The sequence below is a fragment of the Podarcis bocagei genome (assembly GCF_964188305.1).
Source record: "Podarcis bocagei genome assembly, chromosome: 15".
In the NCBI taxonomy this organism is placed as follows: domain Eukaryota; kingdom Metazoa; phylum Chordata; class Lepidosauria; order Squamata; family Lacertidae; genus Podarcis; species Podarcis bocagei.
The window spans coordinates 31,408,518-31,431,958 of NC_138141.1; the positions used below are offsets into that span (position 1 = coordinate 31,408,518).

Below are 23,441 nucleotides of genomic sequence, written 5' to 3' on the forward strand. Positions count from 1 at the left end.
AGCTTATGCTTTTATTGTTGTTAAATCGCTTTGAGTTGTTTCCTGGGAAGCGATTCGTAAATAAAGTACAGTACGGTAAATAATAAAATTGGGTGGGGGAGGAGGAGAAGGGTATTGCAAAATTAGCCGCCCAAATTCTTGACACGATTTACTCCAAAGTAACCCCCTTCTGAGTTCAATGGGACTTAAAGGTCGGGCGGGGGAGAGGCAAACTTTCCTGCCCGCGGTCCGCAATCGAAATCTTTTAACATACGTGGAGGGGAAAGATAAGGGGCGAGACATTTGCAGAAACTGCCACCTCAAAGGGGTTAATGCAGCCTTCCCAGAATCCCGCGGGGTGGGCAAGATGGCCCCTTCCAGGAGCTCGTGGGGCTGCTCCTCGAGAGTAAACCTCTTTTCCACCCGCTAGGCTGCAAGCTGCTGTGGTTGTTGCTGCCGCTCGATTGCCTAGAGATGGGTAAGGACTGCGTGCCTGCTCGGGAAACAGCCCTGAGATCGTTTTCAAACTCAGTTGGCATTGAGGTTTTGGGGAAGGAACCGAACAGATTCTGTGTGTGCTTACCCCAGTTGTTGTTATTATGGTCTGTTTGATTTTTTACCCACCCTTTGCCCTCGTGTCCTAGAATGGTCCGCAACAATTTCACGTAATTTCTGCTCCGCAGTTGTAGAATTTGATCTTTTAGTGTGGCAGCACCTGTCCTTCCCTGCCCTTTGACATCAGACAGGTTGCCTTCCCTGTACCCTTCTCAGCACCTTGTTTTTAGCCTACCTGATGTTTAGAAAGTTTATGCGAGCTTTAATCTGTTTTTAGTTTTGGTGATTTTATTGTTTTATCTTTTTTGTAAACAGCTGTTAGGGTTTTGGTTTGTTTGTTTTTTACCATCAAGCTGTACTGTATATAATTTTTTTGAAATAAACAATAAGTAAATGTTAAGGAACCCCTGACCGTTAGGTCCAGTTGTGGCCGACTCTGGGGTTGCGGCGCTCATCTCACTTTACTGGCCGAGGGAGCCGGCGTACAGCTTCCAGGTCATGTGGCCAGCATGACTAAGCCGCTTCTGGCGAACCAGAGCAGCGCACAGAAACGCCATTTACCTTCCCGCCGGAGTGTTACCTATTTATCTACTTGCACTTTGACATGCTTTCGAACTGCTAGGTTGGCAGGAGCTGGGACCAAACAACAGGAGCTCACCCCATCACGGGGATTCGAACCGCCGACCTTCTGATCGGCAAGTCCTAGGCTCTGTGGTTTAACCCACAGTGCCACCTGTGTCCGTAAACAATAAGTAGATAACATTAAAATAGTTACAAACAATAATCACATGGATATTGATGTAGAAAATAGGGGGGAACTCTGTTGCAACAGAAAAATAAAGAACCGCCTTGCTTTCACTGCATCCTGCCTCCATCCATCCATCTCTGACCCATCGTGGACTCAGGGGACTCAGTCCCTTGGGGAGTTGGGCAGCAAGAGCCAACTCTCTATTTTCTGTATATTATTGCAAACTGCTTAGACTGCAAATTGCAGTCTGTTTTGCAAACTGTTTTGTTTTGTTTTTCACAATCAAGTAGCACATACATTTTGTTAAAGAAAGAAGAATAGTGTGGGTCCTAAAATATATATACTGTACACCTCAAGTGTCAAAGACTGGGGGAAGAGGTTTGTGTTCCTCCGTGATCCTAAACAGGCCTGTTTAACAGGTCCACTGCATTTTTGCTTTCTTCCAGATATGACCATGGAGACGTGGGACAGCCTCTATGCTCACCTGGCCTTCTTGTGGCTGAACAGATTCTACTTGTACTCTGGAGCGGTGTTTGGGATCAGCCTTTGGCTCTGCATCCAGTTTGTCAGTAAGACCAAAAAGCAGGTACTTTCCCCCACTGTTCCAGCATCTTTGGTGTTCTTGGTGACCTTTCCTGAAGAAGGGGCCTAGCGCATGGTGGCCGCTAAAGAACATATATTATTAGCACTATTCTATATATATATATATATTTATTAACAATTTTGGTTTACATAGAAGTTACAGTATAACCCCTTTGATCCTGATACTGTATGTACTGTAGCTACCAAATATTGTAGAAAATGACTTTGCTAACTTCCATAAATAAATTGGCACCTACATCCATTTAAAATTAAAAGTTATTAAGTTAGTTCAATCCGCACATACATACTGTATCTAGATTGGGGATATCAAATGAAGAACATACACTGATAATCAAAGAACAAGTAAGTAAAAAATAAATATTATGTCAGTTTAATGTAAACATTTATTAAATTCTCAGTATCTCATGCATTCCAAATTGTTGCATACTGTGGTTTGTGTGTGGGGGAGAAGTGTTATTTCATCATTTGTATTATACATATGTAATAAAATTAAGCCAAACTTTGACTTAATTAATTTCAACTTTGTTGAAAGACTATGTAAGCTGCAGATGTATAAATTAAAAGTGGAAATGTGGGTCCCATGTTGCAGCCTGGGAGTCAGTGATGTGTCTTGGGTCTGGACTGGTTGAAGACTGATGCTTTAGGACTCCTACAGTTTTATATTTCTTATTTTGCAGAATAGAAATCAACTCAGAAAATCAAGCCTTCCCCAAATTGCTACAGAAGGGCTTGTAGGAGAGCAGAAAGGCCCCAGCACTGACAAAGTCCATGTCACCGGGGTGAAGATTTTTTTTGGTTCTCAGACTGGAACAGCAAAGGTCAGTGCTGTGATAAAACCAGTGAGATTAAAAAGTGAGTCTTCTCCTTTTGGTGGGTGGGTGTGGTGGTGGCTGTTATTGTTCGGGGGAAGGCACTCTGTTTGTGCTCAGAGGAACTTAATTCATTTCTTCATTTCTCCTTTGAAATAAAAAATTGAAATTCCTCTGATTTAGACCATGGAACCCCTTGCAACCATAGATCACAAGTTCAGTGAGTGATGCTTTGGGGCCAGTCACTGCCTCTTGGCCTAACTTACCTCACAGGGTTGTTGTGGGGATTAACCATGAATGCCACCTTGAGGTCCTTGGAGAAAAAGGTGGAGAATAAGTGCAATAAATAAACAAACAAATACAATAAAAAAGTATTTACTGAAGACACATATACGCACTGCTGTGCTACAATATCAAAGCAGTTTACAGCAATACAAACACACAGAAACACATAATCTATTTAGAAACCACCTTATTCTTGCAGCTGTGATTCGTTTAAAAATGTTTTTAATGTTGTATTTTCAATTGTTGCAACCTACCCAGAAATTGAATAAATATTGTTATAATTATTTTCTTTTTCTCTTTGCAGAGATTTGCGTCAATACTTGCTGAGTCTGTTGCCTCCCTTAACTTGCCTGCCGAAGTCATCAACATGAAGGACTATGACCCCGACGACTGTCTAGGAGACGAGGTTGGTCGTTCTTCTCCCCGCTTCTCGTTTTCTTTGGTGGGGGCCGGCTTGGAGGCACCTCAGGCATTGCCAGCTCTCTCACTTAACTAGGCTCTTGTGCTGTTAACGGCTGTGTGGCAGGGGAAGTTCCAGAAGTGCAACTTTCCCTGCCAGGTAGCTGCAGTGTTGGATAAACACTTTTCCAGGACAAAGTTCATCTGTAGAAGCCATTGTCAACGTCCATCTGTAGGAAGCATGTATGGACTCCTCTCAGGAGAAAAGTTGGCAACCTCCAAAGCTGATTCACACATGCATGGGCCTCAGGAAATGGGGAAACCTGATGAAACTCGCTTTCACCGACTCTGTCTTAATAGCATACCATATTTTTCGCTCTATAAGACGTACTTTTTCCCTCCTAAAAAGTAAGGGGAAATGTGTGTGCATCTTAAGGAGCGAATGCAGGCTGCGCAGCTATTGCGGAAGCCAGAACAGCAAGAGGGATTGCTGCACAGCAATCCTTCTTGCTGTTCTGGCTTCAGGGATAGTCGCACAAAGTCTCTTCAACAACATTTAATTCAGAATATTTTTTTTTCTTGTTTTCCTCCTCTAAAAACTAGGTGTGCCTTATGGTCGGGTGCGTCTTATAGAGCGAAAAATGCGGTATATTGCAGGGGTGTGCAAAAGTGTATATGTTTATAACATGAGGAACCTCTGGCCTGGAATGGGGCCTTGAACAGCTTGCCTGGATAGTATATTGATCGTATGTTGGAAGGGTTACAGTGTAGCCTACGCTACAAAACTAAGAAGCGAATCCACTGCTCACTTTTGCTTCTGACCACACCCACTCTTTTCATTGGTTCCCGCCCACCACTGAAGCACTTGATGAATCAGGCCAATGAGGGCCCATCTAGTCTAGCATCCTCCTTTCAAAGTGGCCAATCAGGCACCAGCGGGAAACACCACAAGAAGGATCTGCATGCAAGAGCACTTCCTGCAACTGGTATTCAGAAAGCATTGCTGCCTCCAACTGGGGAGGCATTGCATAGCTTTCGTTATGGATAGTAGCCCTTGATAGCCCTCTCCTCCATGTCTAATCCTGTTTTAAAGCCATCCAAGCTGGTGGCCATCAGTGCCTCCTGAGCAGGACTCTTGGGCTGAAAAGGATTCCCCTCTCCTGCTCTGGGCATTCAGAGATGCCACATACTGGTGACTATGGACCGATGGCCAAGAATGTACAAATTGAGTGATGATAACTCTTTAAACTTGCGAATATTTACTGTGTAATTGATTTTAAAACATTTCGATTGGCTTAAAAAGGTGCCCCTGGTGAAATGGGTCAGCAGACATAAAAACTCAAATATGATATTTAAATGCAAGTACAGTACTTCTAAATCTGTAGCTAACAAGGGCCTTTGCCCTGTGTGCAAGAGAAGCAGAAGGGGGTTCCTCTTTTGAGACAGCGTTTCCTGCAATTGATGTGAGCTTTGTTCAAAGACAGGTGATGCATTTCACTTTAGAAGTCTTCACTTATTTTCTGAGGTGCAAATTTATGCAGATCTAGTGAATTAATCACTTGGGAGAAAAGGTGCATTTTGCTTTAGAGGACTCACTTATTTTTCCGTCTGCCGTTTTATGCCGCTCTACTGTTTACCATATTTTTTGCCCTATAGGACGCACTTTCCCCCCTCCAAAAATGAAGGGGAAATGTGTGTGCGTCCTATGGGGCAAATACAGGCTTTTGCTGAAGCCTGGAGAGCGAGAGGGGTCGGTGCGCACCGACCTCTCTCACTCTCCAGGCTTCAGGAAGCTCTGTGCAACCCTCGGGAGCCCGGCGCCAAGCCGCGCCGGGCTCCCAAAGGTTGCGCAGAGCTGCCTGCATTCCAAAGCCTCCGGTGCACTGAAGAGTGCGCCCGGGCTTTGCGCAGCTCTCCACAAGCCTGGGGAGACTGGCGCGGCTCCCTAGGCTTGCGGATAGCAGGCTGTTCTGGGGGCTGGGGTCGGGGGAAGCTCAGGCTTCCCCCACGCCAGCCCCGTGGCTGGGGGGAAAATATTTTTTTTTCTTTATTTCCCCCCCCCCAAAAAAAACTAGGTGCGTCTTATAGGGCGGTGCGTCCTATGGGGCGAAAAATACGGTAATTGGTTAGTGAACTAAAACATACAATTGAGAAAACCCGTACTCCATGCAGTTAATATTTCTTAGCAGTGATTTCTACATTACATGGAGTTGGACTCGATGGCCTTTGGGATCCCTTCCAACTCTACAATTCTATGAGGGAGAGGCGTAAAAATAATAACAGAGAATTTTTTCCCCATTTGGTGGGAATCTCTCCAGACAAGCAGCAAGAACATCTGCGTCTTCTTAGTTGCCACTTACACAGATGGGAAGCCGACAGAGAATGCCGTGTGGTTCTGCAAGTGGCTAGAAGAAGCATCCAGTGACTTTCGAGTTGGCAAAACGTACCTGAAGGGCTTGAGATATGCCATCTTTGGCCTGGGGAATTCTCTCTATGTCGATCACTACAACACTGTGAGTCCCTTTTGTCATTCCTGTTAGAATTGATACTGAGAGCTGGTGAGAAACTGAGATGCGGTGGGTGGGTGGGTCACAGGAGGACATCTAGTTTGACCCATTGCCCTCCGAGAGCAGATTCTGCTGCTATGTGAGGCTTCCCTTGCACTTGATCCAGAAGCTGCCATTAGTGCAGAATGCTGCAGCACAATTGCTTACAGGAGTGAGGCCACGTCAGCATATATCACCTCTGCTCAGAGATCTGCGGTGCTTGCCACTTTGCTTCCAGGTCAAATTCAAGCTGTTACTATTAGTATTTTAAAGCCCTTTACAACTTGGGTCCAGTTTATCCAGGAGATTGTCTCCCATATAGGCCCCCTTGACCACTTCGATTGGTGAAACTAGTTTTGCCACAGGTGCCACATAATACCCATTCCACATTTGGAAGAAATCCCTCTTTTTGTGCAGCAGCACCTGCACTTGGGAACTCCCTGCCTATTGATTTCAGGTAGGCACCTTTGCTGTACTATTTTTGGCGCCTGCTAAAAGCGTTCTTGTTTTTTTTACAATCGAGCGGTGTATGAATTTTATGAAATAAGTAATTAAATAGTCAATGAGAAACTGAGATGAGGGAGAGGGCTCAAGGGGTCATCTGATCTGACCTGTTACCCTCAGAGAGCAAATCCTGCCCCTAAAGAATCTCCAGGGGATTTCTGCCCAATCTTCCCTTAAGAACTTGCAAGGAAGAGCATCCCATAACAGTCATCTTTGACTTGTTGCTGGACTGTCCTGGCTTTTTAGACAGACCTGGTGGTTTTTAAACTAATACCATCCCACCACCTGCATTTGCTCTTACAATATATTTTGTTCTTTCTTTTAAATTGGACGTATAGCAGGATTCCACCAGCGGGCCAGATCTTTAGCTCCCTACCCCTGGTGGGCTATTTTGACAAGGGTGGCAAGGTACATATTGATGGTTTTAGGACTCAATCACCTAAAGGTCTGCCTTCCCCAGGGCTGTAGCTCAGTGACAGAGCGCCTGCCTTGCATGCAGAAGGTCCCAGGTTCAATCCCCGGCAGCATCTCCTGGTAGGCCTGGGAATGTCCCCCTGTCTGAAACCTTGGAGAGCTTCTGCCAGTCAGTGCAGACAAAATTGAGCTAGACGAACGTCACGGTCTCACTCAGGCAGCTTCCTACGTTGCTTACGCCCAGGTCTCTTGTGTTTCCGCCGCAGGTGGGCAGGAGCGTGGACAAATGGCTGTGGATGCTGGGGGCCCGGCGGGTCCTCTCCTGCGCCCTGGGGGACGCCAATGTGGTGAAGAGCAAGCATGGGAGCCTGGAGGCCGACTTTGAGGCTTGGGAGGCCAAGTTCCTGGCCAGGCTCCAGGCCCTCTGCAGAGGGGAGAAGGCGGCCTGCAGAGGGGAGTGTAAGAAGGGCAAGTGCCGCTCCAAGAGGAAAGCTGGGCAGGAGACATCGTTGGAGCAGGAGCAGAGGGTGAGTGGGACTGGGTTTGGACAGCAAGCCAACAGTGTGATCAGGGAGAAGAGTCGGTGGAAGAAGATTGGAAAAAGTTTAAAGACTATTTACAGAAATATTGTAAAATTAATGAATGTTAGAATGATGCTGGATAGAAATTAAGTGGTTTTTAGCTGTAACACTATAAGGGAATATGAAAAATGGATTACTAATAGGTAAAAATTTAATGTTACAACATTTTAAGATTAAAGATTAGGATAAATAAAGAGGGGAAGGATTTGCTGAACTAACAAACTGAACTGGAATGCAAAAAAGGGAGGCGTGAGGAGGTCCGGGAAACAAGCTAATGAAAAATAAGTAATAGAAAGATTGAGTTGTTTTTAACTGTTTTTTTATTTTTTTATTTTTCTTTTTTCATTTTGTAATATTTTGAAAATTTTAATAAATATCTCTTTTAAAAAAACGAACAGTGTGATGCTGCAGCACAAGGAGCTAATGCGATTCTAGGCTGCAGCAAGAGACGTCCAGTGTCCAGATCAAGGGAGGTCATCACGGTCTCTCAACCTTACCTGCCTCGCAGGAGGCAGGTGGCGCTGTGGTCTAAACCACTGAGCCTCTTGGGCTTGCTGATCAGAAGGTTGGAGGTTCGAATCCCCATGACGGGGTGAGCTCCCATTGCTCTGTCCCAGCTCCTACCAACCTAGCAGTTCAACAGCACTCCAGTGAAAGTAGATAAATAGGTACTGCTGTGGTGGGAAGGTAAACGGCGTTTCCCTGCGCTCTGGTTTCCGTCATGGTGTTCAGTTGTGCCACAAGCGGTTTAGTCATGCTGGCCACATGGCCCAGAAAGCTGTCTGTGGGCCTGAAAGCAAGATGAGCGCCGCAACCCCAGAGTCACCTTTGACTGGACTTAACCGTCCAGGGGTCCTTTACCTTTTTTTTTTTTTTTTTTACTTCATAGGATTGTTGTGGGGATTAAATGAGGAGGGGGGAGAACTATGTATGCCACCTTGAGCTCATTGGAGGAGCGAAAGGTGGGATATAAATGTAAAAATAAAGAAATAAATCCAGCCTAGTGGCCTTTTGTGGGGGTGGGTGGGTGGAGGAGAGCAGGGTGTTTTAGGGCCATGTGGCATTTGCAAGCCCTCTTTTGTTTTCACAGGAGGAGGTGGCGGAGGAGGAGCTTTTTGAGACCACGAGCGAAGAGGATTCTGGCAATGAAGAGGTAGAGGGTGCGAACCAGATGGTGGATGTGGAAGACCTGGGCAGAGTCATGGGCCACATGAAGAAAGCCCAGGTAACGGTGAACTCTTATTTTCAGCCCTGTGGCTGTGTGTTCTCGTTGGTTCATTTATAAAAATACTTGTATACAGCTGTTCCTAAATTATTATTAGTATTTGTTAAATTTTAATACCGTCCTACATCCGAAGATCACAGGTGGTTTACAACTTAAGAACACAAAATGCATAATATAATAAAGAATACCCCCCCGGCACGCTTAAAAGAACATAGATTGTTTAACAGTCAAAGGTCTGGTTAAAGAGGAATGCGTTCTCCTGGCACCTAAAGATATGTAATGAAGGCTCCAGGCAAGCTTCCTTGGGGAGAACATTCTACAAATGGGGAGCCATCACAGAAAAGGCCCGTTCTCGTGTTGCCACCCTCCAGAACTCCTGAGAAAGGGTCTCAGATGACAATCACAGGGTTTAAGTCAAGCTTGGAAATCCCTAGCGCCTCTAATCCTAGACCAGTGGTACAACACAGTTTGGCAGACTCCGGTATTAGAAAAATAATCTGACAAGTTCAAAGTGATGAGAGGGCAAAAGAAGCGCGGCGGTTTTCATGCAATTTGATATGGTTTTATTGTTTACACTGATAACGAAGCATGTGGTAGAGAGGTTGTGTCCAGTATATGGTATGGTTTGGCTCCTATAAGTTGTTCTCCTTGGTACCAATGAAGATCCGATAAATAAATATCACACTTCCATTTTTTTGGGATGGAAAGAGTTAGTAGTGCAGAAAGCAAGAAAGCAGGCCCCAACACTTTGACATATCCCTGGGCTTGCCAACCTTTTGAGGGCCGCTTGGTAAGTTTGGAATTCTGATAAAGGGTCCTGGGCACCAGTCACAAAATGGCTGCTGTGAGAGTGGGGTATATCACAAAATGGCTGCCTTTAAGAAGGGTGTTGACAAGCTGGAACGTGTGCCGAGGAGGGTGATCAAGGGTCTGGAAACTAAGCTTTATGAGGAACAGTTGAAGGAGTTGTGTATGCTTAGCCTGGAGAAGAGAAGATTGAGAGGAGATGCGATAGCAATCTTCAAATATCTAAAGGACTGTCTCATGGAAGATGGAACAAGCTTGTTTTCTCTTGCTCCAGAGGGTAGGGCCCAAACCAATGGATTCAAATTGCAGGAAAAGACATTCTGACTAAACACTGGGCAGAACTTTCTGAGGGTAAGAGCTGTCTGACAGAGGAAAGGGCTCCCTTTGATGGTGGTGGACTCTCCTGCGTTGGGAGGGCTTCAATCAGAGGTTGGATGGCTTTTTGTTAGGGATTCTCTAGCTGTGATTCCTGCATTGCAGAGGGTTGGACTAGATGACCCTTGGCATTCTATTCCAATTCTACAGTTCCATAACACAAAAAAGCCTCTCCTGATCCAGCGGGGTTCTTATGGAGAGCTGCAGACGTACCTTCATCCTTCTGCTCTAGGACCAACGCTAAAGAGAATGTTTGTGCCTTCCCTGAATTTGATGGGGCTGACGATCTGTTTGTTCTGTTGCTCATTAACACTCTGTTGCTTCTGCTAATGAAGAAAGTGAGGCCTAGTTTTGCCATCCCTCTGCAGAGAGAGCGTGAGCTTGACCAAGAGGTCGAGAAGATGGGGCGGCTCCAGCGGAGAGGGGAGGATGCCTTGAGAGAGATGATCACGCCAGCTTTGCGGGATGCCCTCACGAAACAAGGTGATGTGGACTCCAAGGAGGCCCAAGGGGCAGGAGACTCCAGGGTGCAAGGAGACCCGGGGGGGGGGGGAATGCATCTGTCCTAGGCTGTGAAGCTTGCCACCTGTCCTTGGCCTGCCTGGGCTAGAAAAATGGACATGATTGGCAGGAAAAAGCTGGGTGTGATTGGCAGGAATTGTCTCCAGGTTCTCCAGTCTCAGTTTCCCTCTCCTGATCAGCAGCCCTTGAACCTAAGTGGAGCTCTGCTTCATCAAACCATCCAGCCCAGCATTCTGTTCTGGCCAAACTAGATGCCCTCAGGGAAGCCCACTAGGTAAAAGGTAAAGGGTCCATAAGGTCCAGTCGAGGCCGACTCTGGGGTTGCGGCGTTCATCTCGCTTTATTGGCCGAGGGAGCCGGTGTACAGCTTCTGGGTCATGTGGCCAGCATGACTAAGCCACTTCTGGCAAACCAGAGCAGCACACGGAAATGCCATTTACCTTCCCGTCGGAGCGGTACCTATTTATCTACTTGCACTTTTGACGTGCTTTCGAACTGTTAGGTTGGCAGGAGCGGGGACCAAGCAACAGGAGCTCACCCCGTCACGGGGATTCGAACCACTGACCTACTGATCGGAAAGCCCTAGGCTCTGTGGTTTAACCCACAGCGCCTAAGCAGGCACAAATGCAGTTGTGGCATCTTGCCCCTGTTGGTAAAAGGTGCTTGAAAAGGGATTCTTTCAAGGTACATACCCTTTTCTGTTCTGGTTGTTGTATCTCTGTTTTCTTAAGCAACTGTGCCAACCTCAGGAAAGTGAGGTTGGATATTTGCAAATATATTGTGAGTTTGAGAGCTTCCATCCTAATAAATAATAATAATAATAATAATAATAATAATAATATTAATGATTTTAATATTTGTACCCTGCCCATCTGATTGGGTTGCCTCGGCCACTCTGGGCATCTTACAACAAAAATAAAAACATGATAAAACACTGCACATTAGAAAGCTTTCCTATTCAGGGCTGCTTTCAGAAGTCTTCTAAAGGTTGCTCATCTCCTTGACATCTGATGGAAGGGTGTTCCAAAGAGTGTGGGTGCCACTACCGAGAAGGCTCTCTGCCTGGTTCACTGTAGCTTCACTTCTCGCAGTGAAGATCCTCAGAGGAGGACCTCAGTGTTTGGGCTGAACGATGGGGGTGGAGACGTTTCCTCAGGTATAATTTGACATTCCAGGGGTCACTTCGCAGGGTTAGGGTTAGGTGCTGCTGTTGCTGCCGATTCTCACATCCTCTGACACTGGTTCCCTTATGAGCAGCTTTCAGGGTGGAGCACATGCTGGTGAATTTTACCTTTGTACGCTATGCTCGTTTCTTCACATTCACCCAGCCCTCTCTGTTCTCCATCCAGGCAAGCAAATAGGCATTTCCAGAGTTCAAGGGCCTGTTTCCAGCCAGGCTAAAACACGGGAGGAGGGTTGGTGCAGGCTCCTTTAGCCATGTGTTTCTGCTAGATCTCCTTACGCTCAAGAAAACAAACAAATCCCTCTTCTGATTTCAGGCTACAAGTTGATCGGGAGCCACTCTGGAGTGAAGCTCTGTCGGTGGACAAAGGTATTTAATGTCCTTCCCTGGGTGGATTCTTGAATCAGTGAAGAGGAATGTCTGTGGCCCTCCAGACCACTTTGGCACGGCCAAGTGGTCAGGAATGGCAGGAGCTGTGATCCATAGATGCTCCTCATCCCTTCCATTGTGCCCACCTTTTTAAGAGATGTCTTTCCTCCTCCGCAAAGGCCTCCTATAAATAATCTCTGCTAGTTGGATGTGTTTTGATTCCAGCGCATTTTTAGCTTTGGGGATTTTTTTTTAACCGTATTGCTTTCTATTTGCCTCCCACCAGTCGATGCTCCGTGGGAGAGGCGGCTGTTACAAGCACACCTTCTATGGCATTGAGAGCCACCGCTGCCTGGAGACCACGCCCAGCTTGGCTTGCGCCAACAAGTGCGTCTTCTGCTGGAGGTGAGAAACTGGGTAGGGGTTGGGGACACAAACCAAAGCCCGCCCCATCCCCCCGGTCCTGTCCAGCATCCTCTTTTCCTGCAGTGACCAACAAGTTGCCTCTGGGAAATCTGCAAGCCAGGCAAAACTGCATCGTCCTTACCCTGTGGTTCACCTTTTGAGTACCTTTTGAGCTGGAGATAGACTGCTCCTGTACAGGGAGGTTTGCATTTAGCTGCCATTGCTGGTGGCCCTAGCTAGGCCACTCCTCTTATGATGGTATCTTTTCCTTTTTGGGGAACAACTCAAAAATGGGTTTTTGTGGCAGCAGAGTCGCCATTTGTAAAATTTCCTGTATTGGCAGCCAACTGGTTTTCAATGGGTGGCCAAGTTTTATATGAGAGAGAGAGGATGCGAGCGACTCCCCTTTGAAGAAAGGCTGCAGCGTTTGAGACTTTTTAGTTAGAGAAAAGGCAAGTAAGAAGCAATGTGACAGAGACTTATAAAATTATGCACGGCATGGAGAATGTAGATAGAGGAAAGTTTTTCATCCTCTCTCATAGCACTAGAACTTGTGGACATCCAGTGGAGCTGGATATTGGGAGATTCAGGGCAGATAAAAGAAATCCATTCTTCATGCAGCACAGAGTTAAACCATGGAACTCACTGCCACAGGAGGTCACCAACCTAAATGGTTTGAAAAAGGACTGGACAAATTAATGCAGGAGGAGAAGGCTATCAATGACTCCTAGCCACAATGGCTTTGCTCTGCCTCCATATTAATGCTTCCGAATACCCGTTGCCAGAAACAACAGGAGCAGAGAGTGCTTTTGCGCTTGAATTCTGCTTGCAGGTTCCCCACAGGCATCTGGTTGGCCACTGTAAGAACAGGATGCTGGGCTAGATGGGCCGTTGGCCTGATCCAGCAGGTCTCTTATGAATCTGTGGCCACATTCACACTATAGCTAGAAAGCACTATGATGCCACTTAAAACTGTCTTGGCTTCCCCCAAAGAATCCCGATAGCAGTAGTTTGTTAAGGGTGCTGAGAGATATTAGGAGGCCCAATATTCCCTGCACACGGCTACAGTTCCCAGAATTGTTTAACCATCCCTTTCCACAGGGATGCCTGGGAATTGTAGTTCCGGGAGGGGAATGGGGATCTCTCCCAACAACTCTCAGCATCCTTAATGAACTACAGCTCCCAGAATTCTTTGGGGGAAGCCATGACTGCTTAAAGTGGTATCATAGCGCTATGTGAATGTGGCCTAAATCTTGCTGTCCACTAATGAGGACAGAATGCTGAAAACCTGCTTTGATTAATTAAGGCTTTTCTTATGAATGGAAGGAGGGGTGCCTTATATGCATGGGAGGTAGCTTTGTACAATCTATTCACAGTGACTATGGTGTAGTGTATATTTAATTTGTATTAAATTATTTTCAGGCACCACACAAACCCTGTGGGCACAGAGTGGCGATGGAAAATGGACCCTCCTGAAATGATCTTGCAGGAGGCCATTGAGAACCATCAGAGCCTGATCAAGCAATTCAAAGGTATTCCAGGGGCTGCCTATGCTCTTGCTCAGTGCCTTGCAATCCCAAGGCAGCATCTCCAAGCAGGAGTGGGAGAAACTGCCTGAAACCGCTGCCAGTAGGCCATGTTCGTGTTGACATGCAGAGGGTCGCAAGGCCAGCTGGCTAGCCCCAGTTGGGTCACTCCCATCCAGCCATCCCACTGCAAAGACCCATCGACCTCTGTTCCGACATAAATCAGCGACCCGGGCTTCAAAGCCAGGGCACACTATCAGCAGATCAAACTGCGCACACAAAATAGGTATGAGGCTTAAGAAAGCATACTACAACTACAGATTTATTAATCATAAATCAGGACAAAGAAACATGTTGTCTCTCTCTTCGTCTTCTCAGAGAGACAGAGAAAAAGCTATACACACAACGGAAGTTCCCAGCAAGCTGTGCTGGAATGTAAACAGACATGTGACACGCAACAGTTCCGCACGTCTGCTCCTTAAGGTGGAATGGAAATCTCAGCAGTTTGAAATTCCCCAAGCGCCTGGCGCGTTTTGCTACTGGCGCAGATCCACATGGAGATTTCTGGGTGCCAGGTTCTTACTCCTCCCTCCCACCCAGTTGTCAGCTTCTTTCTCCCAGTCCCTCAGTGGGTGGAGCTGTTTAGGCTACATCTGCGCAAACCCACAAACACCCCTCTTCTCCTCCGTTTTGCAGGCGTCCCGGGCGTGAGGAACGACCGTTTTGAAGAAGGGATGGAACCCAAGCACTGTGCCCTGTCGCTTGTTGGGGAGCCAATCATGTACCCCGAAATCAACCGTTTCCTAAAGCTGCTCCATCGCAAGAACATTTCAAGTTTCCTCGTTACAAATGCACAGTTCCCAGAGGAAATCAGGTGAGGCCCGGAAGAGAAGCTGCTTTTCTCGTTATCCTTCCGTCTCTTTCCCTTGGTTTTTCCTCCCAAGAGCTCAAGATGGCATGTGGGGTTCTCTGCCTCCCCGTTTCACCCTCACAGCAGCCCTGTGAGGTAGCTTAGGCTGAGAGACCAGAATTATTGGGAAAAGGTTCAGAAAAGGGCAGCCAGAGGGATCAAGGAGATGCAGTGACCCTTATGAAGAAAGGTTGCAGCGTCTGGGACTTTTTCGTTTAGAGAAAAGGTGAGCAAAAGGTGACATGATGCGAGTTTATAAAAGGCATGCATTGCATGGAGGAAGTGGCTAGAGAAAAGATTTTCTCCCTCTCTCCTAACACTGTGTTGGAAGATTCGGGACAGGAAGAAAGGACTTCAGGAGGGGAGGTTGATCTTGCGCTCAAATCCTGCGTGGGAAGTTTCCTATTGAGGCATCTGGTCAACCACTGTGAAAACAGGATGCTGGACATAATAATAAATAATAATAATAATAATAATAATAATAATAATAATAATAATAATAATAATAATAATAATAAATTTATTATTTATACCCTGCCCATCTGACTGGGTTTCCCCAGCCACTCTGGGCAGCTCCCAACAAAATGATGATGATGATGATGAAAAAGCGATAAAACATCAAGCATTAAAAACTTCTCTAAACAGGGCTGCCTTCAGATGTCTTCTAAAAGTCAGATAGTTGTTTATTTCCTTGACATTTGATGGGAGGGCGTTCCACAGGGCGGGCGCCACCACCGAGAAGGCCCTCTACTATTGGCCTGATCCTGCAGGGTTTTTCTTATGTTCTCATGCCTTGCTGAAATGTTTCCTTGACCTGTGAACATTTCTCTTCCTTCCCTGGATATGTCCAGGAACCTTAGACTTATTGCATGTGTGGAATGTAGCTTACTGTACGAAGCATCCATCACTCCACCTGCTTTTTGCTGCAGGCATGTGGCCCCCAGCAAGTTAATCAGGAGGGCATGTGGCCCTTGGGTTAGAAAAGGGTTCCCTGGCCCTGCTTTAGACTAGCTCTTTTTCCTTTGCGAGGGAGGGGGAAATGTATCTTGATTTTTCTTCGGCTGCAGCGTTCTAAACTCTCTTGGGACCTTCTCCCCCCCCTTCCCTTCCCCTCCTGCCGAAAAGGAGCCTCGAACCTGTGACGCAGCTCTACGTCAGCGTCGACGCAGGCACCAGAGACAGCTTGAAGAAGATCGACAGGCCTCTCTTCAAGGATTTCTGGCAGAGGTTTCTGGACAGCTTGCAAGCCCTGGCAGAAAAGGTACCCTGTTCAATTGTTGCCATTCCCTCCCACCCTCCGTTGCTGCAATAAGGTAAGTTAAAGGTTGTGATCAAGCTGAAGGCATTTCAGCTTGATTCTCTAGGCCAAAAGCTCAGGTGTTGTTGTTGTTGTTGTTGTTGTTGTTGTTGTTGTTGTTGTTGTTGTTGTTGTTGTTGTTGTTGTTATTATTATTATTATTATTATATTTTTATTCATTTTCCTTCAATAATACAAACAGCAATAAACAACAAATACTAACCTAAATTAAACAACATAAACTAGCCTAAATTTCCATTACAATCTTTCAAAAAACTACAACATCTTATTAATGTCTCTATTGTATACGCATGTTGACCTCCCTCCCTCCCAATTTTGGGTATTATTATTATTATTATTATTATTATTATTATTATTATTATTATTAAATGATTATGTATTTTTATCCCACCTTTCTCCCAAGGTGGCTCAAACGAGTTAAAAGCAGCACGGATACAAAAGAAAAAGCTAAAAACACATAAAAGTCACTCATTAAAGAGTAATTAAACGCTAATAGGATTAAGACAATATATTAAAAAAAATTAATACATAGTGAAAACAGCACAGGCTTATTTTAAAAGCCCTTTCCTTAAAAAAAACAGCCAGTCCACAAAGGCCTGTCGGAATAAAACAGTCTTCACTTGCCAGCAGCAGGACAAGAAGGGAGCCAGTCTAGCCTCTCTAGGAGGGAGTTGCAAAGTCTGGGAGCAGCCACTGAGAAGGCCCTGCCCCGCATCCCCACCAAGCGTGCCTGTGAGGGTGGCAGGATTGAGAGAAGGGTCTTCACCAAAGACCTCAGAGCCTGGGCAGGTTCATAGGGAAGAATATGGTCTTTCAGATAACCCCTCCACCTCTCCGTGTCAGGCCTGGTACAATATTTCATATTTGCTAGCATTGCCTTTTTAGACCCTAGGGCAGGCATAGGCAAACTCCGGCCCTCCAGATGTTTGGAACTACAATTCCCACCATCCCTGACCCCTGGTCCTGTTAGCTAGGGATGATGGGAATTGTAGTCCCAAACATCTGGAGGGCCAGAGTTTTCCTATCCCTACCCCAGGGTGACTAGGGATTCACTCCCCCTCCCAATTCTTATTTATGTTCAATTTTGTTTATTTAAATGTTTATCAGCTACACTCTCACATAAAACATGACAATTCTGTTAATGTACCCTTAACAAACTATCATTCCCATAATTATTTGTGGGAAGCCATGAGTGTCTAAGTGCATGGTGTTAGTGTGACCTTAGTCTCCCTCTCTCACTTTGTGGCCTCTTCCACTGTGTGTGACCGAAAAGCTCACTATCTGCAGCTTTCGAAATGTGGTCAGATAACGGAATTTCTGTAGTGCAAACAGTTTTGATCAGGGTTATGCAGTCCTGACTGTCAGCTTCTTTTTGTTGTTGATGTGGCGTGATTTAATTTGAACCCGCTTCCTTTTCCCCCTATCAGCAACAGCGCACTGTCTATCGGCTCACGCTGGTGAAAGCCTGGAACGTGGAGGAACTGAAGGCCTACTCTGACTTGGTGTCTCTTGGCAAACCGGATTTTATCGAGGTTAAAGTGAGTTGTTGATCATCAGGGTGGCATCGTCCTTCTCATAACAGACTTCACCATCACCTCCACTCTCCCTGGGTGCAAATTCAGCCTACCAAAACAATGAAAGTTTGCACAGCTAACACTTTGAAGGGATGGTTTGCATGGGCCTGGATCCAAAAATCACACCAAAATACCCAAAGGGCAGGTTGGGTTTGGCTGCTCTTGTTTACACTTCAGACCTGCCTTTGCAAAAATAGTTTGCGGGTTTGCGGAGGGGAGAGGGGGATCTGTCACTGCTGGCAGAGTGGAGTCTCCCTGTCCAACAGCAGTATGGCTGACTTGCTTGTTCCTGGGTTCAAGGGATGGGAGAGGGCTGTCACCTTTGTGTCCCTGCTTATGGCCTTCCCCAAGGCATCTGGTTGGCTGTTCTGCTGGGCTTAATGGGCCTTTGGTCAAGGCTTCCCCCAGAGAATTCTGGGAGCCGTAGTTTGCTACTGCAATGCGCTCTTTGAAGGTGACTCGGAAACTGCAATTAATCCAGAATGCAGCAGCTAGACTGGTGACTGGGGGCGGCCGCCGAGATCATGCAACACCGGTCCTGAAAGATCTACATTGGCTCCCAGTATGTTTCCGAGCACAATTCAAAGTGTTGGTGCTGACCTTTAAAGCCCTAAACGGCCTCGGTCCTGTATACCTGAAGGAGCGTTTCCACCCTCAACATTGAGCCCGGACACTGAGGTCCAGAGCCGAGGGCCTTCTGGCGGTTTCCTTGCTGCAAGAAGTGAGGTTACAGGGAACCAGGCAGAGGGGCTTCTCAGTTGTGGCGCCTGCCCTGTGGAACACCCTCCCAGCAGATGTCAAGGCAATAAAGAACTATTTAACTTTTAAAAGACAAGGCCCTGTTTAGGGAAGTTTTTAATGTCTGATGCTGTATTGTTTTTAATATTCGGTTGGAAGCCGCCCAGAGTGGTTGGGGAAACCCAGCCAGATGGGTGGCGTATAAATTATTATTATTATTATTATTATTATTATTATTATTATTATTATTATTATTATTATTTAGGGGGCCGAGAGGTGTTAGGAGACCCCATCCCAGAACAACAATTCCTAGAGTGGTTTAACAGTCAATCCTTGTCCCCAGTGAACTCATGGAATTGTAGCTCTCTGAGGGGCCTCCTAACTCTCGGTGCTCTTCACAAACTACAGCTCCCAGAATTCTCTGCAGCAGGGGGTGGGGAGCCAGGGCTATTTAAAGTGGTATTGTAGTGCTTTAAACGTGTAGTGTGAATGTGTCCCCTGTTCTCCAGCCAGGCCCAAACAAGGAGGATTTGATGCTGAGCTGGTGAGAGGTGTGGCCTGGGAAGAGTGGGTGTAGTGGACCACTTGTGTCCCGGACTGGTTGGACATGGAGGAATGGTGGGAAGAACCAGGGAAGAAGGCTCAAAGCCTGGGGAGTGGTGGTGGGACAATGATGAGTGGCCAGAGGGAGAAGCCTAGGAGAAGGAAGTGTCAAAAGCTGAAGAGGCAACATGGTTTAATGAGGAGGGAGAAAGAATCTGTGGCAGAGCGAAGCCCAGACTGCTGAAGCAGGGGAGGAGGAGGGAGGCGAAGAGGCAGCGAGGAGTCCGGCTGGTGCAGACTCCTAGGTATCTCCCCCTTCTTCTGCGACAAGCTCTGCCCCCCTCCTGATCTCCCAGAATCATAAGAGGCATGAAGAGGGCGGAGGATAGTTTGGCTTCACACAAGTGCAGTCTCTGATTGCTAGGAAAAAGCCCTGGAGAGGGGGGGACTTAGACGGCTATTGGGAGATGGGGATTTTGAGTCTTGGCAACTGATCCATGAGACAAGGTCTACAGGGATGAGCTGCTGTGCTCATTAGGCCTGGCACTCTACCAAGCCTGTGTAGATGGTGTTCTTGCTAATAAAGAGTTAAGTCCAACTTGGAACGATGGGATTTAGTGCTGGCTCGCATGTGACGCCCAGACCAGTTTCCCTGTCCCTTCCTCTACAGACCTGAAACGTTTCCCTCTTTCTCTGACAGGGTGTGACCTACTGTGGAGAAAGCTCAGCCAGCAACCTCACCATGGCCAACATCCCGTGGCACGAGGAGGTGGGGCACTTTGTCCAGGAGCTGGTCGAACTTCTCCCGGACTACGAAATCGCCTGCGAGCATGAGCACTCCAACTGCCTCCTGATTGCCCACAAGAAGGTAGGTGGATCCTTATTTTGCCACCATTGATTTGAACTCTCGACCTCAAGTTTCTGATCCTTAAGCTTGCAAAGATGTCTTCAGCTTGTAATTTTTTTGTTTGCTCGCTGTTTTTCAGTCGTAACACAGTTCAAAACGCTTCATGGCAGTGACAGTAAATCAATATTTACACACACAAAAACAAACATCTCACCAATTAAAACAATATTGTAAAAACTACAGCAAACGTCGGAAAAATGGTAATCAAACAATGGCACAAATAGTGTTTAGAAAATGGTCAGGTGTAGTCACGGGGGAAAGGAACTGATAAGTGTTTATTTACCTCTCCAAGGAAGGGAGAGAACGTCTCACCCTGACCTTGATCAAAATCATCAAGGGGAACTCTGGTGTACCCCAACCTGGGCAATATAATTTTGAATCAGATAATGGAATTCTGTAGCACACACAGTTTTGATCAGGACTTTGCATTCATCATCTTTTTGCTGTTGATGTGGCAGAGTTTAATTTGAATCCTCAAGCTTGTGCCAGCTGAGCTTGCTGTCTCTGATTTGATCTTTTGTTCTTTGTCGAGTTGTTGTTTTTTTAATTAAAAAAAGACAATTTTTCTGGAGGGGGACGATCAATGGTTCATGGGTGGGTGTGTCTCCCTTTCCTTTTGCAGTTCAAGATCAGCGGGGAGTGGCACACCTGGATCAACTACGATCGCTTTCAGGACCTCTTTCGCCAGTACGAGCAGAGTGGGGGAGCCAAGACGTTCACCTCGGCTGACTATGTTGCCCCGACTCCTCAGTGGGCTGTCTTTGGGGCGAAGGAAAGGGGCTTTGACCCAACGGACACCCGATTCCAACGGAAGAACAAAGCCAAGGACATCTCGGGGTGTTGACACTCTCAAAACAACAACAGCCAGAACTCCTTTTAGATACACAGTCTATAGACAAGCCTTCACCTTCCAGTTGATTTGGACTACAACTCTCATCATGCTGGCTGGGGGATGATGGGAATTGTAGTCTCGAGAACATCAGGTTGGTTTAAGATCTTTTCAGGGAGATTTTACCATTTACATTAGCCTCAGAAACCTTTGCAAGGAGGTCTTCGATAACCACCAGACAAATCTGAGGCGGGTTCTCATCTTCTACTCACTGATGAGCAATGTGCTTTCGAAGAAGCAGGCAAGAGCAATTTGTCATTTTTGAGCAAAAGGTAACCGTGAAAACTTTGTGCTTCTCCCCAAGCGGGGGCAATAACTGCACCTCATTCTGTTTGCAGTCCTGGAAACCCAGTGTTGCCTTTTTGCCTTCTCACTTGAACCCTTCAGTGTGGTCAGATTCCTGCCACGTAGTCAGTGGTTCCGTGGGTTTCTGTGTGCGAAATTCGCACCCCTGAACATTCCCCAGTTGCATTTCCACAGCCAATTTTTGCTCCGTTTTATATAGCACTGTGGGATGGAGGGGAGGTAGGAAGATCACAGACCCCACCAAAATGACCCTTGGCATGCTTCGTTCTTCCAGATTGTGGATGGTGGAGTTTGTCCCAAAGGGGCTTGGGCGTCTCTCCAGACCGGGGCCCTGCAGGAACATGAGGGAACTGTGTTTCTGGTGTCACGCCTGAAGCAAGAAGCCAAGCCCTTGAACTCTACGCTACGTTTGGGGTCTCTGTTATTTGGGTAACCTGGCTCAGCTCTCAGGAAACGGAAAACAAAGTTGCCTTAAATTTGGGTGCTGGCAGCTTATCAAAGGTCTGTCTCGCTTATCTGGATTCTGCCACACTTGATTTGGTTTAACCACCATGGTGTGCTTACACCAAGGCAACGTTCACCCCTTACATTTAGAGCAGCCCTACATATAGAGCCATCTGATACCGCTTTAAACTAGCCATGGCTTCCCGCAAAGCATTCTGGGAGCTGTAATTTGTGAAGGGTCCTGAGAGTCCTTAGGAGACTCTCGTTTCCCCTTAGAGAGCTATAATTTGCAGAGTCCCCAGGGAAGGGGGGAATTGACCATTAAACAAACTCTAGGATGGAAAGCCTCAACACCCTTAACGAACTACAGCTCCCAGGATTCTTTGGGGGAGGGAGAAGACATGACTGTTTAAAATGCTTTAAATATATGGTGTCAATGTGGTCTCAGTCCGTTGCTCCACTTGGAATTCTGGACATTGTAGTTTTGGGTGATCCTCTGCAGAAGCTTTCCACAGGACTTGCTTCTGGCTCCCATAGGGAGGGAGCTTGCTTCTGTCTGTGTTTCAGACAAGCACCGCCTGAGCAGGGATAAAAACGCTTTCCTGTGCTTCTGGTAGATGAGATAGATTTTGGAACATTTCTTTGTTAATGGAGGTCGTTATATATTTCCTCATACAGAAGTCTAATTGGCTGCACAGATTTCCCAGTAAGTTGCCTTAGGCTGTGCTGCATTAATGTGAAATTCCCCTTTTGGCTGAAGAGATCAAATATCTGCGGCTACAACCATAGAATCCTCATGTGTGGGTCAGGGAACGTTTTTGAAACATTTGCTTCAGTTGCTCAGGCCCTGGAAGAGGCGAGCAAGTTTTAAATGGAATAATAGCTCCTTGCTTGTTCTGTCCGGGGCTACCACAGGAAATGTTTGGACTCTGGGCCTGATTTGTCCCACCAGGCCTCTCCATTTACCCTATGAGGGCATTCCGGATGAGCCACGCCCATATGACGTTAGGAAATGATGCGGCTCCCTGCTGAGGGTGGGATTTGTAGGCCCTGCCCATCAGCAGATCATCTGCAGCAGCCTGTTCCTTTGCTTGTGAGATTTGATTTCAAACCACTCAGGCAAAGTAAAATGAGCTGCCTGATGCCATTGAGGGGGTGGCTGAATCCAGTTCCTGGGGCTGCAGTAAAAACTATTAACCCATCTCAGGCTTGTGTTATTACTCTCCCACACATTTCTATGTAGGAATTGCGCCGTGCGAAAAATGAATTTTCTGCAGCAATGCCATGTTTTGGGGTCCCCTTCTGGGCCTTGTCCTCTGTTATCTACCACTGTTTGATTTTATTACACTGGTCTTTTTAAAACAGATATTGCGTTACAATTTTCCAACCCTGTGAGGTAAGTTGGGCTGAGAGGCAGTGACTGGCCCCTCACAGTCACCCCCAATGTGAGTCACCCCCTAGCTCCCCATCCATCAGGTGCTCAAAAACTCGTCATTTCTCCCCCAGTTCAGAAATCCCAGCGTTCATCCATGCCGTTTGGAATATGACAGGCATAAACGGCAACCCGGATTTCTTCAATAAAAAGGCTGTTCCTTACCCAGCAGGAAGGATATGGCACTCCCCAGGGTCCAATTAAGTTGTTAAAAAATACATATTTGGCCTTTCCATTTTTTATCTGCCTTTAGCTAAAGCTAACTTTTGATATTGCTGTTGTGGTAAAATGATAAAACCTTTACAAGCTGAGATAAAAGAGGCCCAAATGCCGCTGCCTGTTCTGTGGTTCCTCTCGTTCCAAAGGCGTTCAGTTGGGAAGTAATCTTTGCAGGGGCGGCGTGCCAGGATTTTGGCAGCAAAATGCGCAAAGTTTCAAGAAAGGGTCTTTTGTGCTAGGGTGCGGTTCATACTGAAGGCGCGTACGTACACTGACATTTTCAAAAAGAAAACGGACAGGAAACGGCCTTATCTATATGGCAAGAA

At 46.5% G+C, this 23,441-nt stretch overlaps 1 protein-coding gene across 1 annotated transcript; it reads left to right on the forward strand.

Moving 5' to 3' along the window:
• The first annotated feature begins 304 nt into the window (after positions 1-304).
• LOC308574771 (S-adenosyl-L-methionine-dependent tRNA 4-demethylwyosine synthase TYW1-like) lies at positions 305-23,228 on the forward strand. Its single transcript, XM_081172989.1, has 16 exons — positions 305-457; positions 1,729-1,868; positions 2,563-2,703; positions 3,284-3,385; positions 5,697-5,891; positions 7,109-7,369; positions 8,514-8,648; positions 10,199-10,313; positions 11,852-11,904; positions 12,191-12,309; positions 13,732-13,841; positions 14,532-14,709; positions 15,871-16,006; positions 17,491-17,601; positions 19,619-19,786; positions 20,448-23,228. The coding sequence occupies exons 1-16, from the start codon at positions 454-456 to the stop codon at positions 20,667-20,669; spliced, it is 2,190 nt and encodes a 729-aa protein (XP_081029115.1). The 5' UTR covers positions 305-453; the 3' UTR covers positions 20,670-23,228.
• The last annotated feature ends 213 nt before the right edge of the window (positions 23,229-23,441 follow it).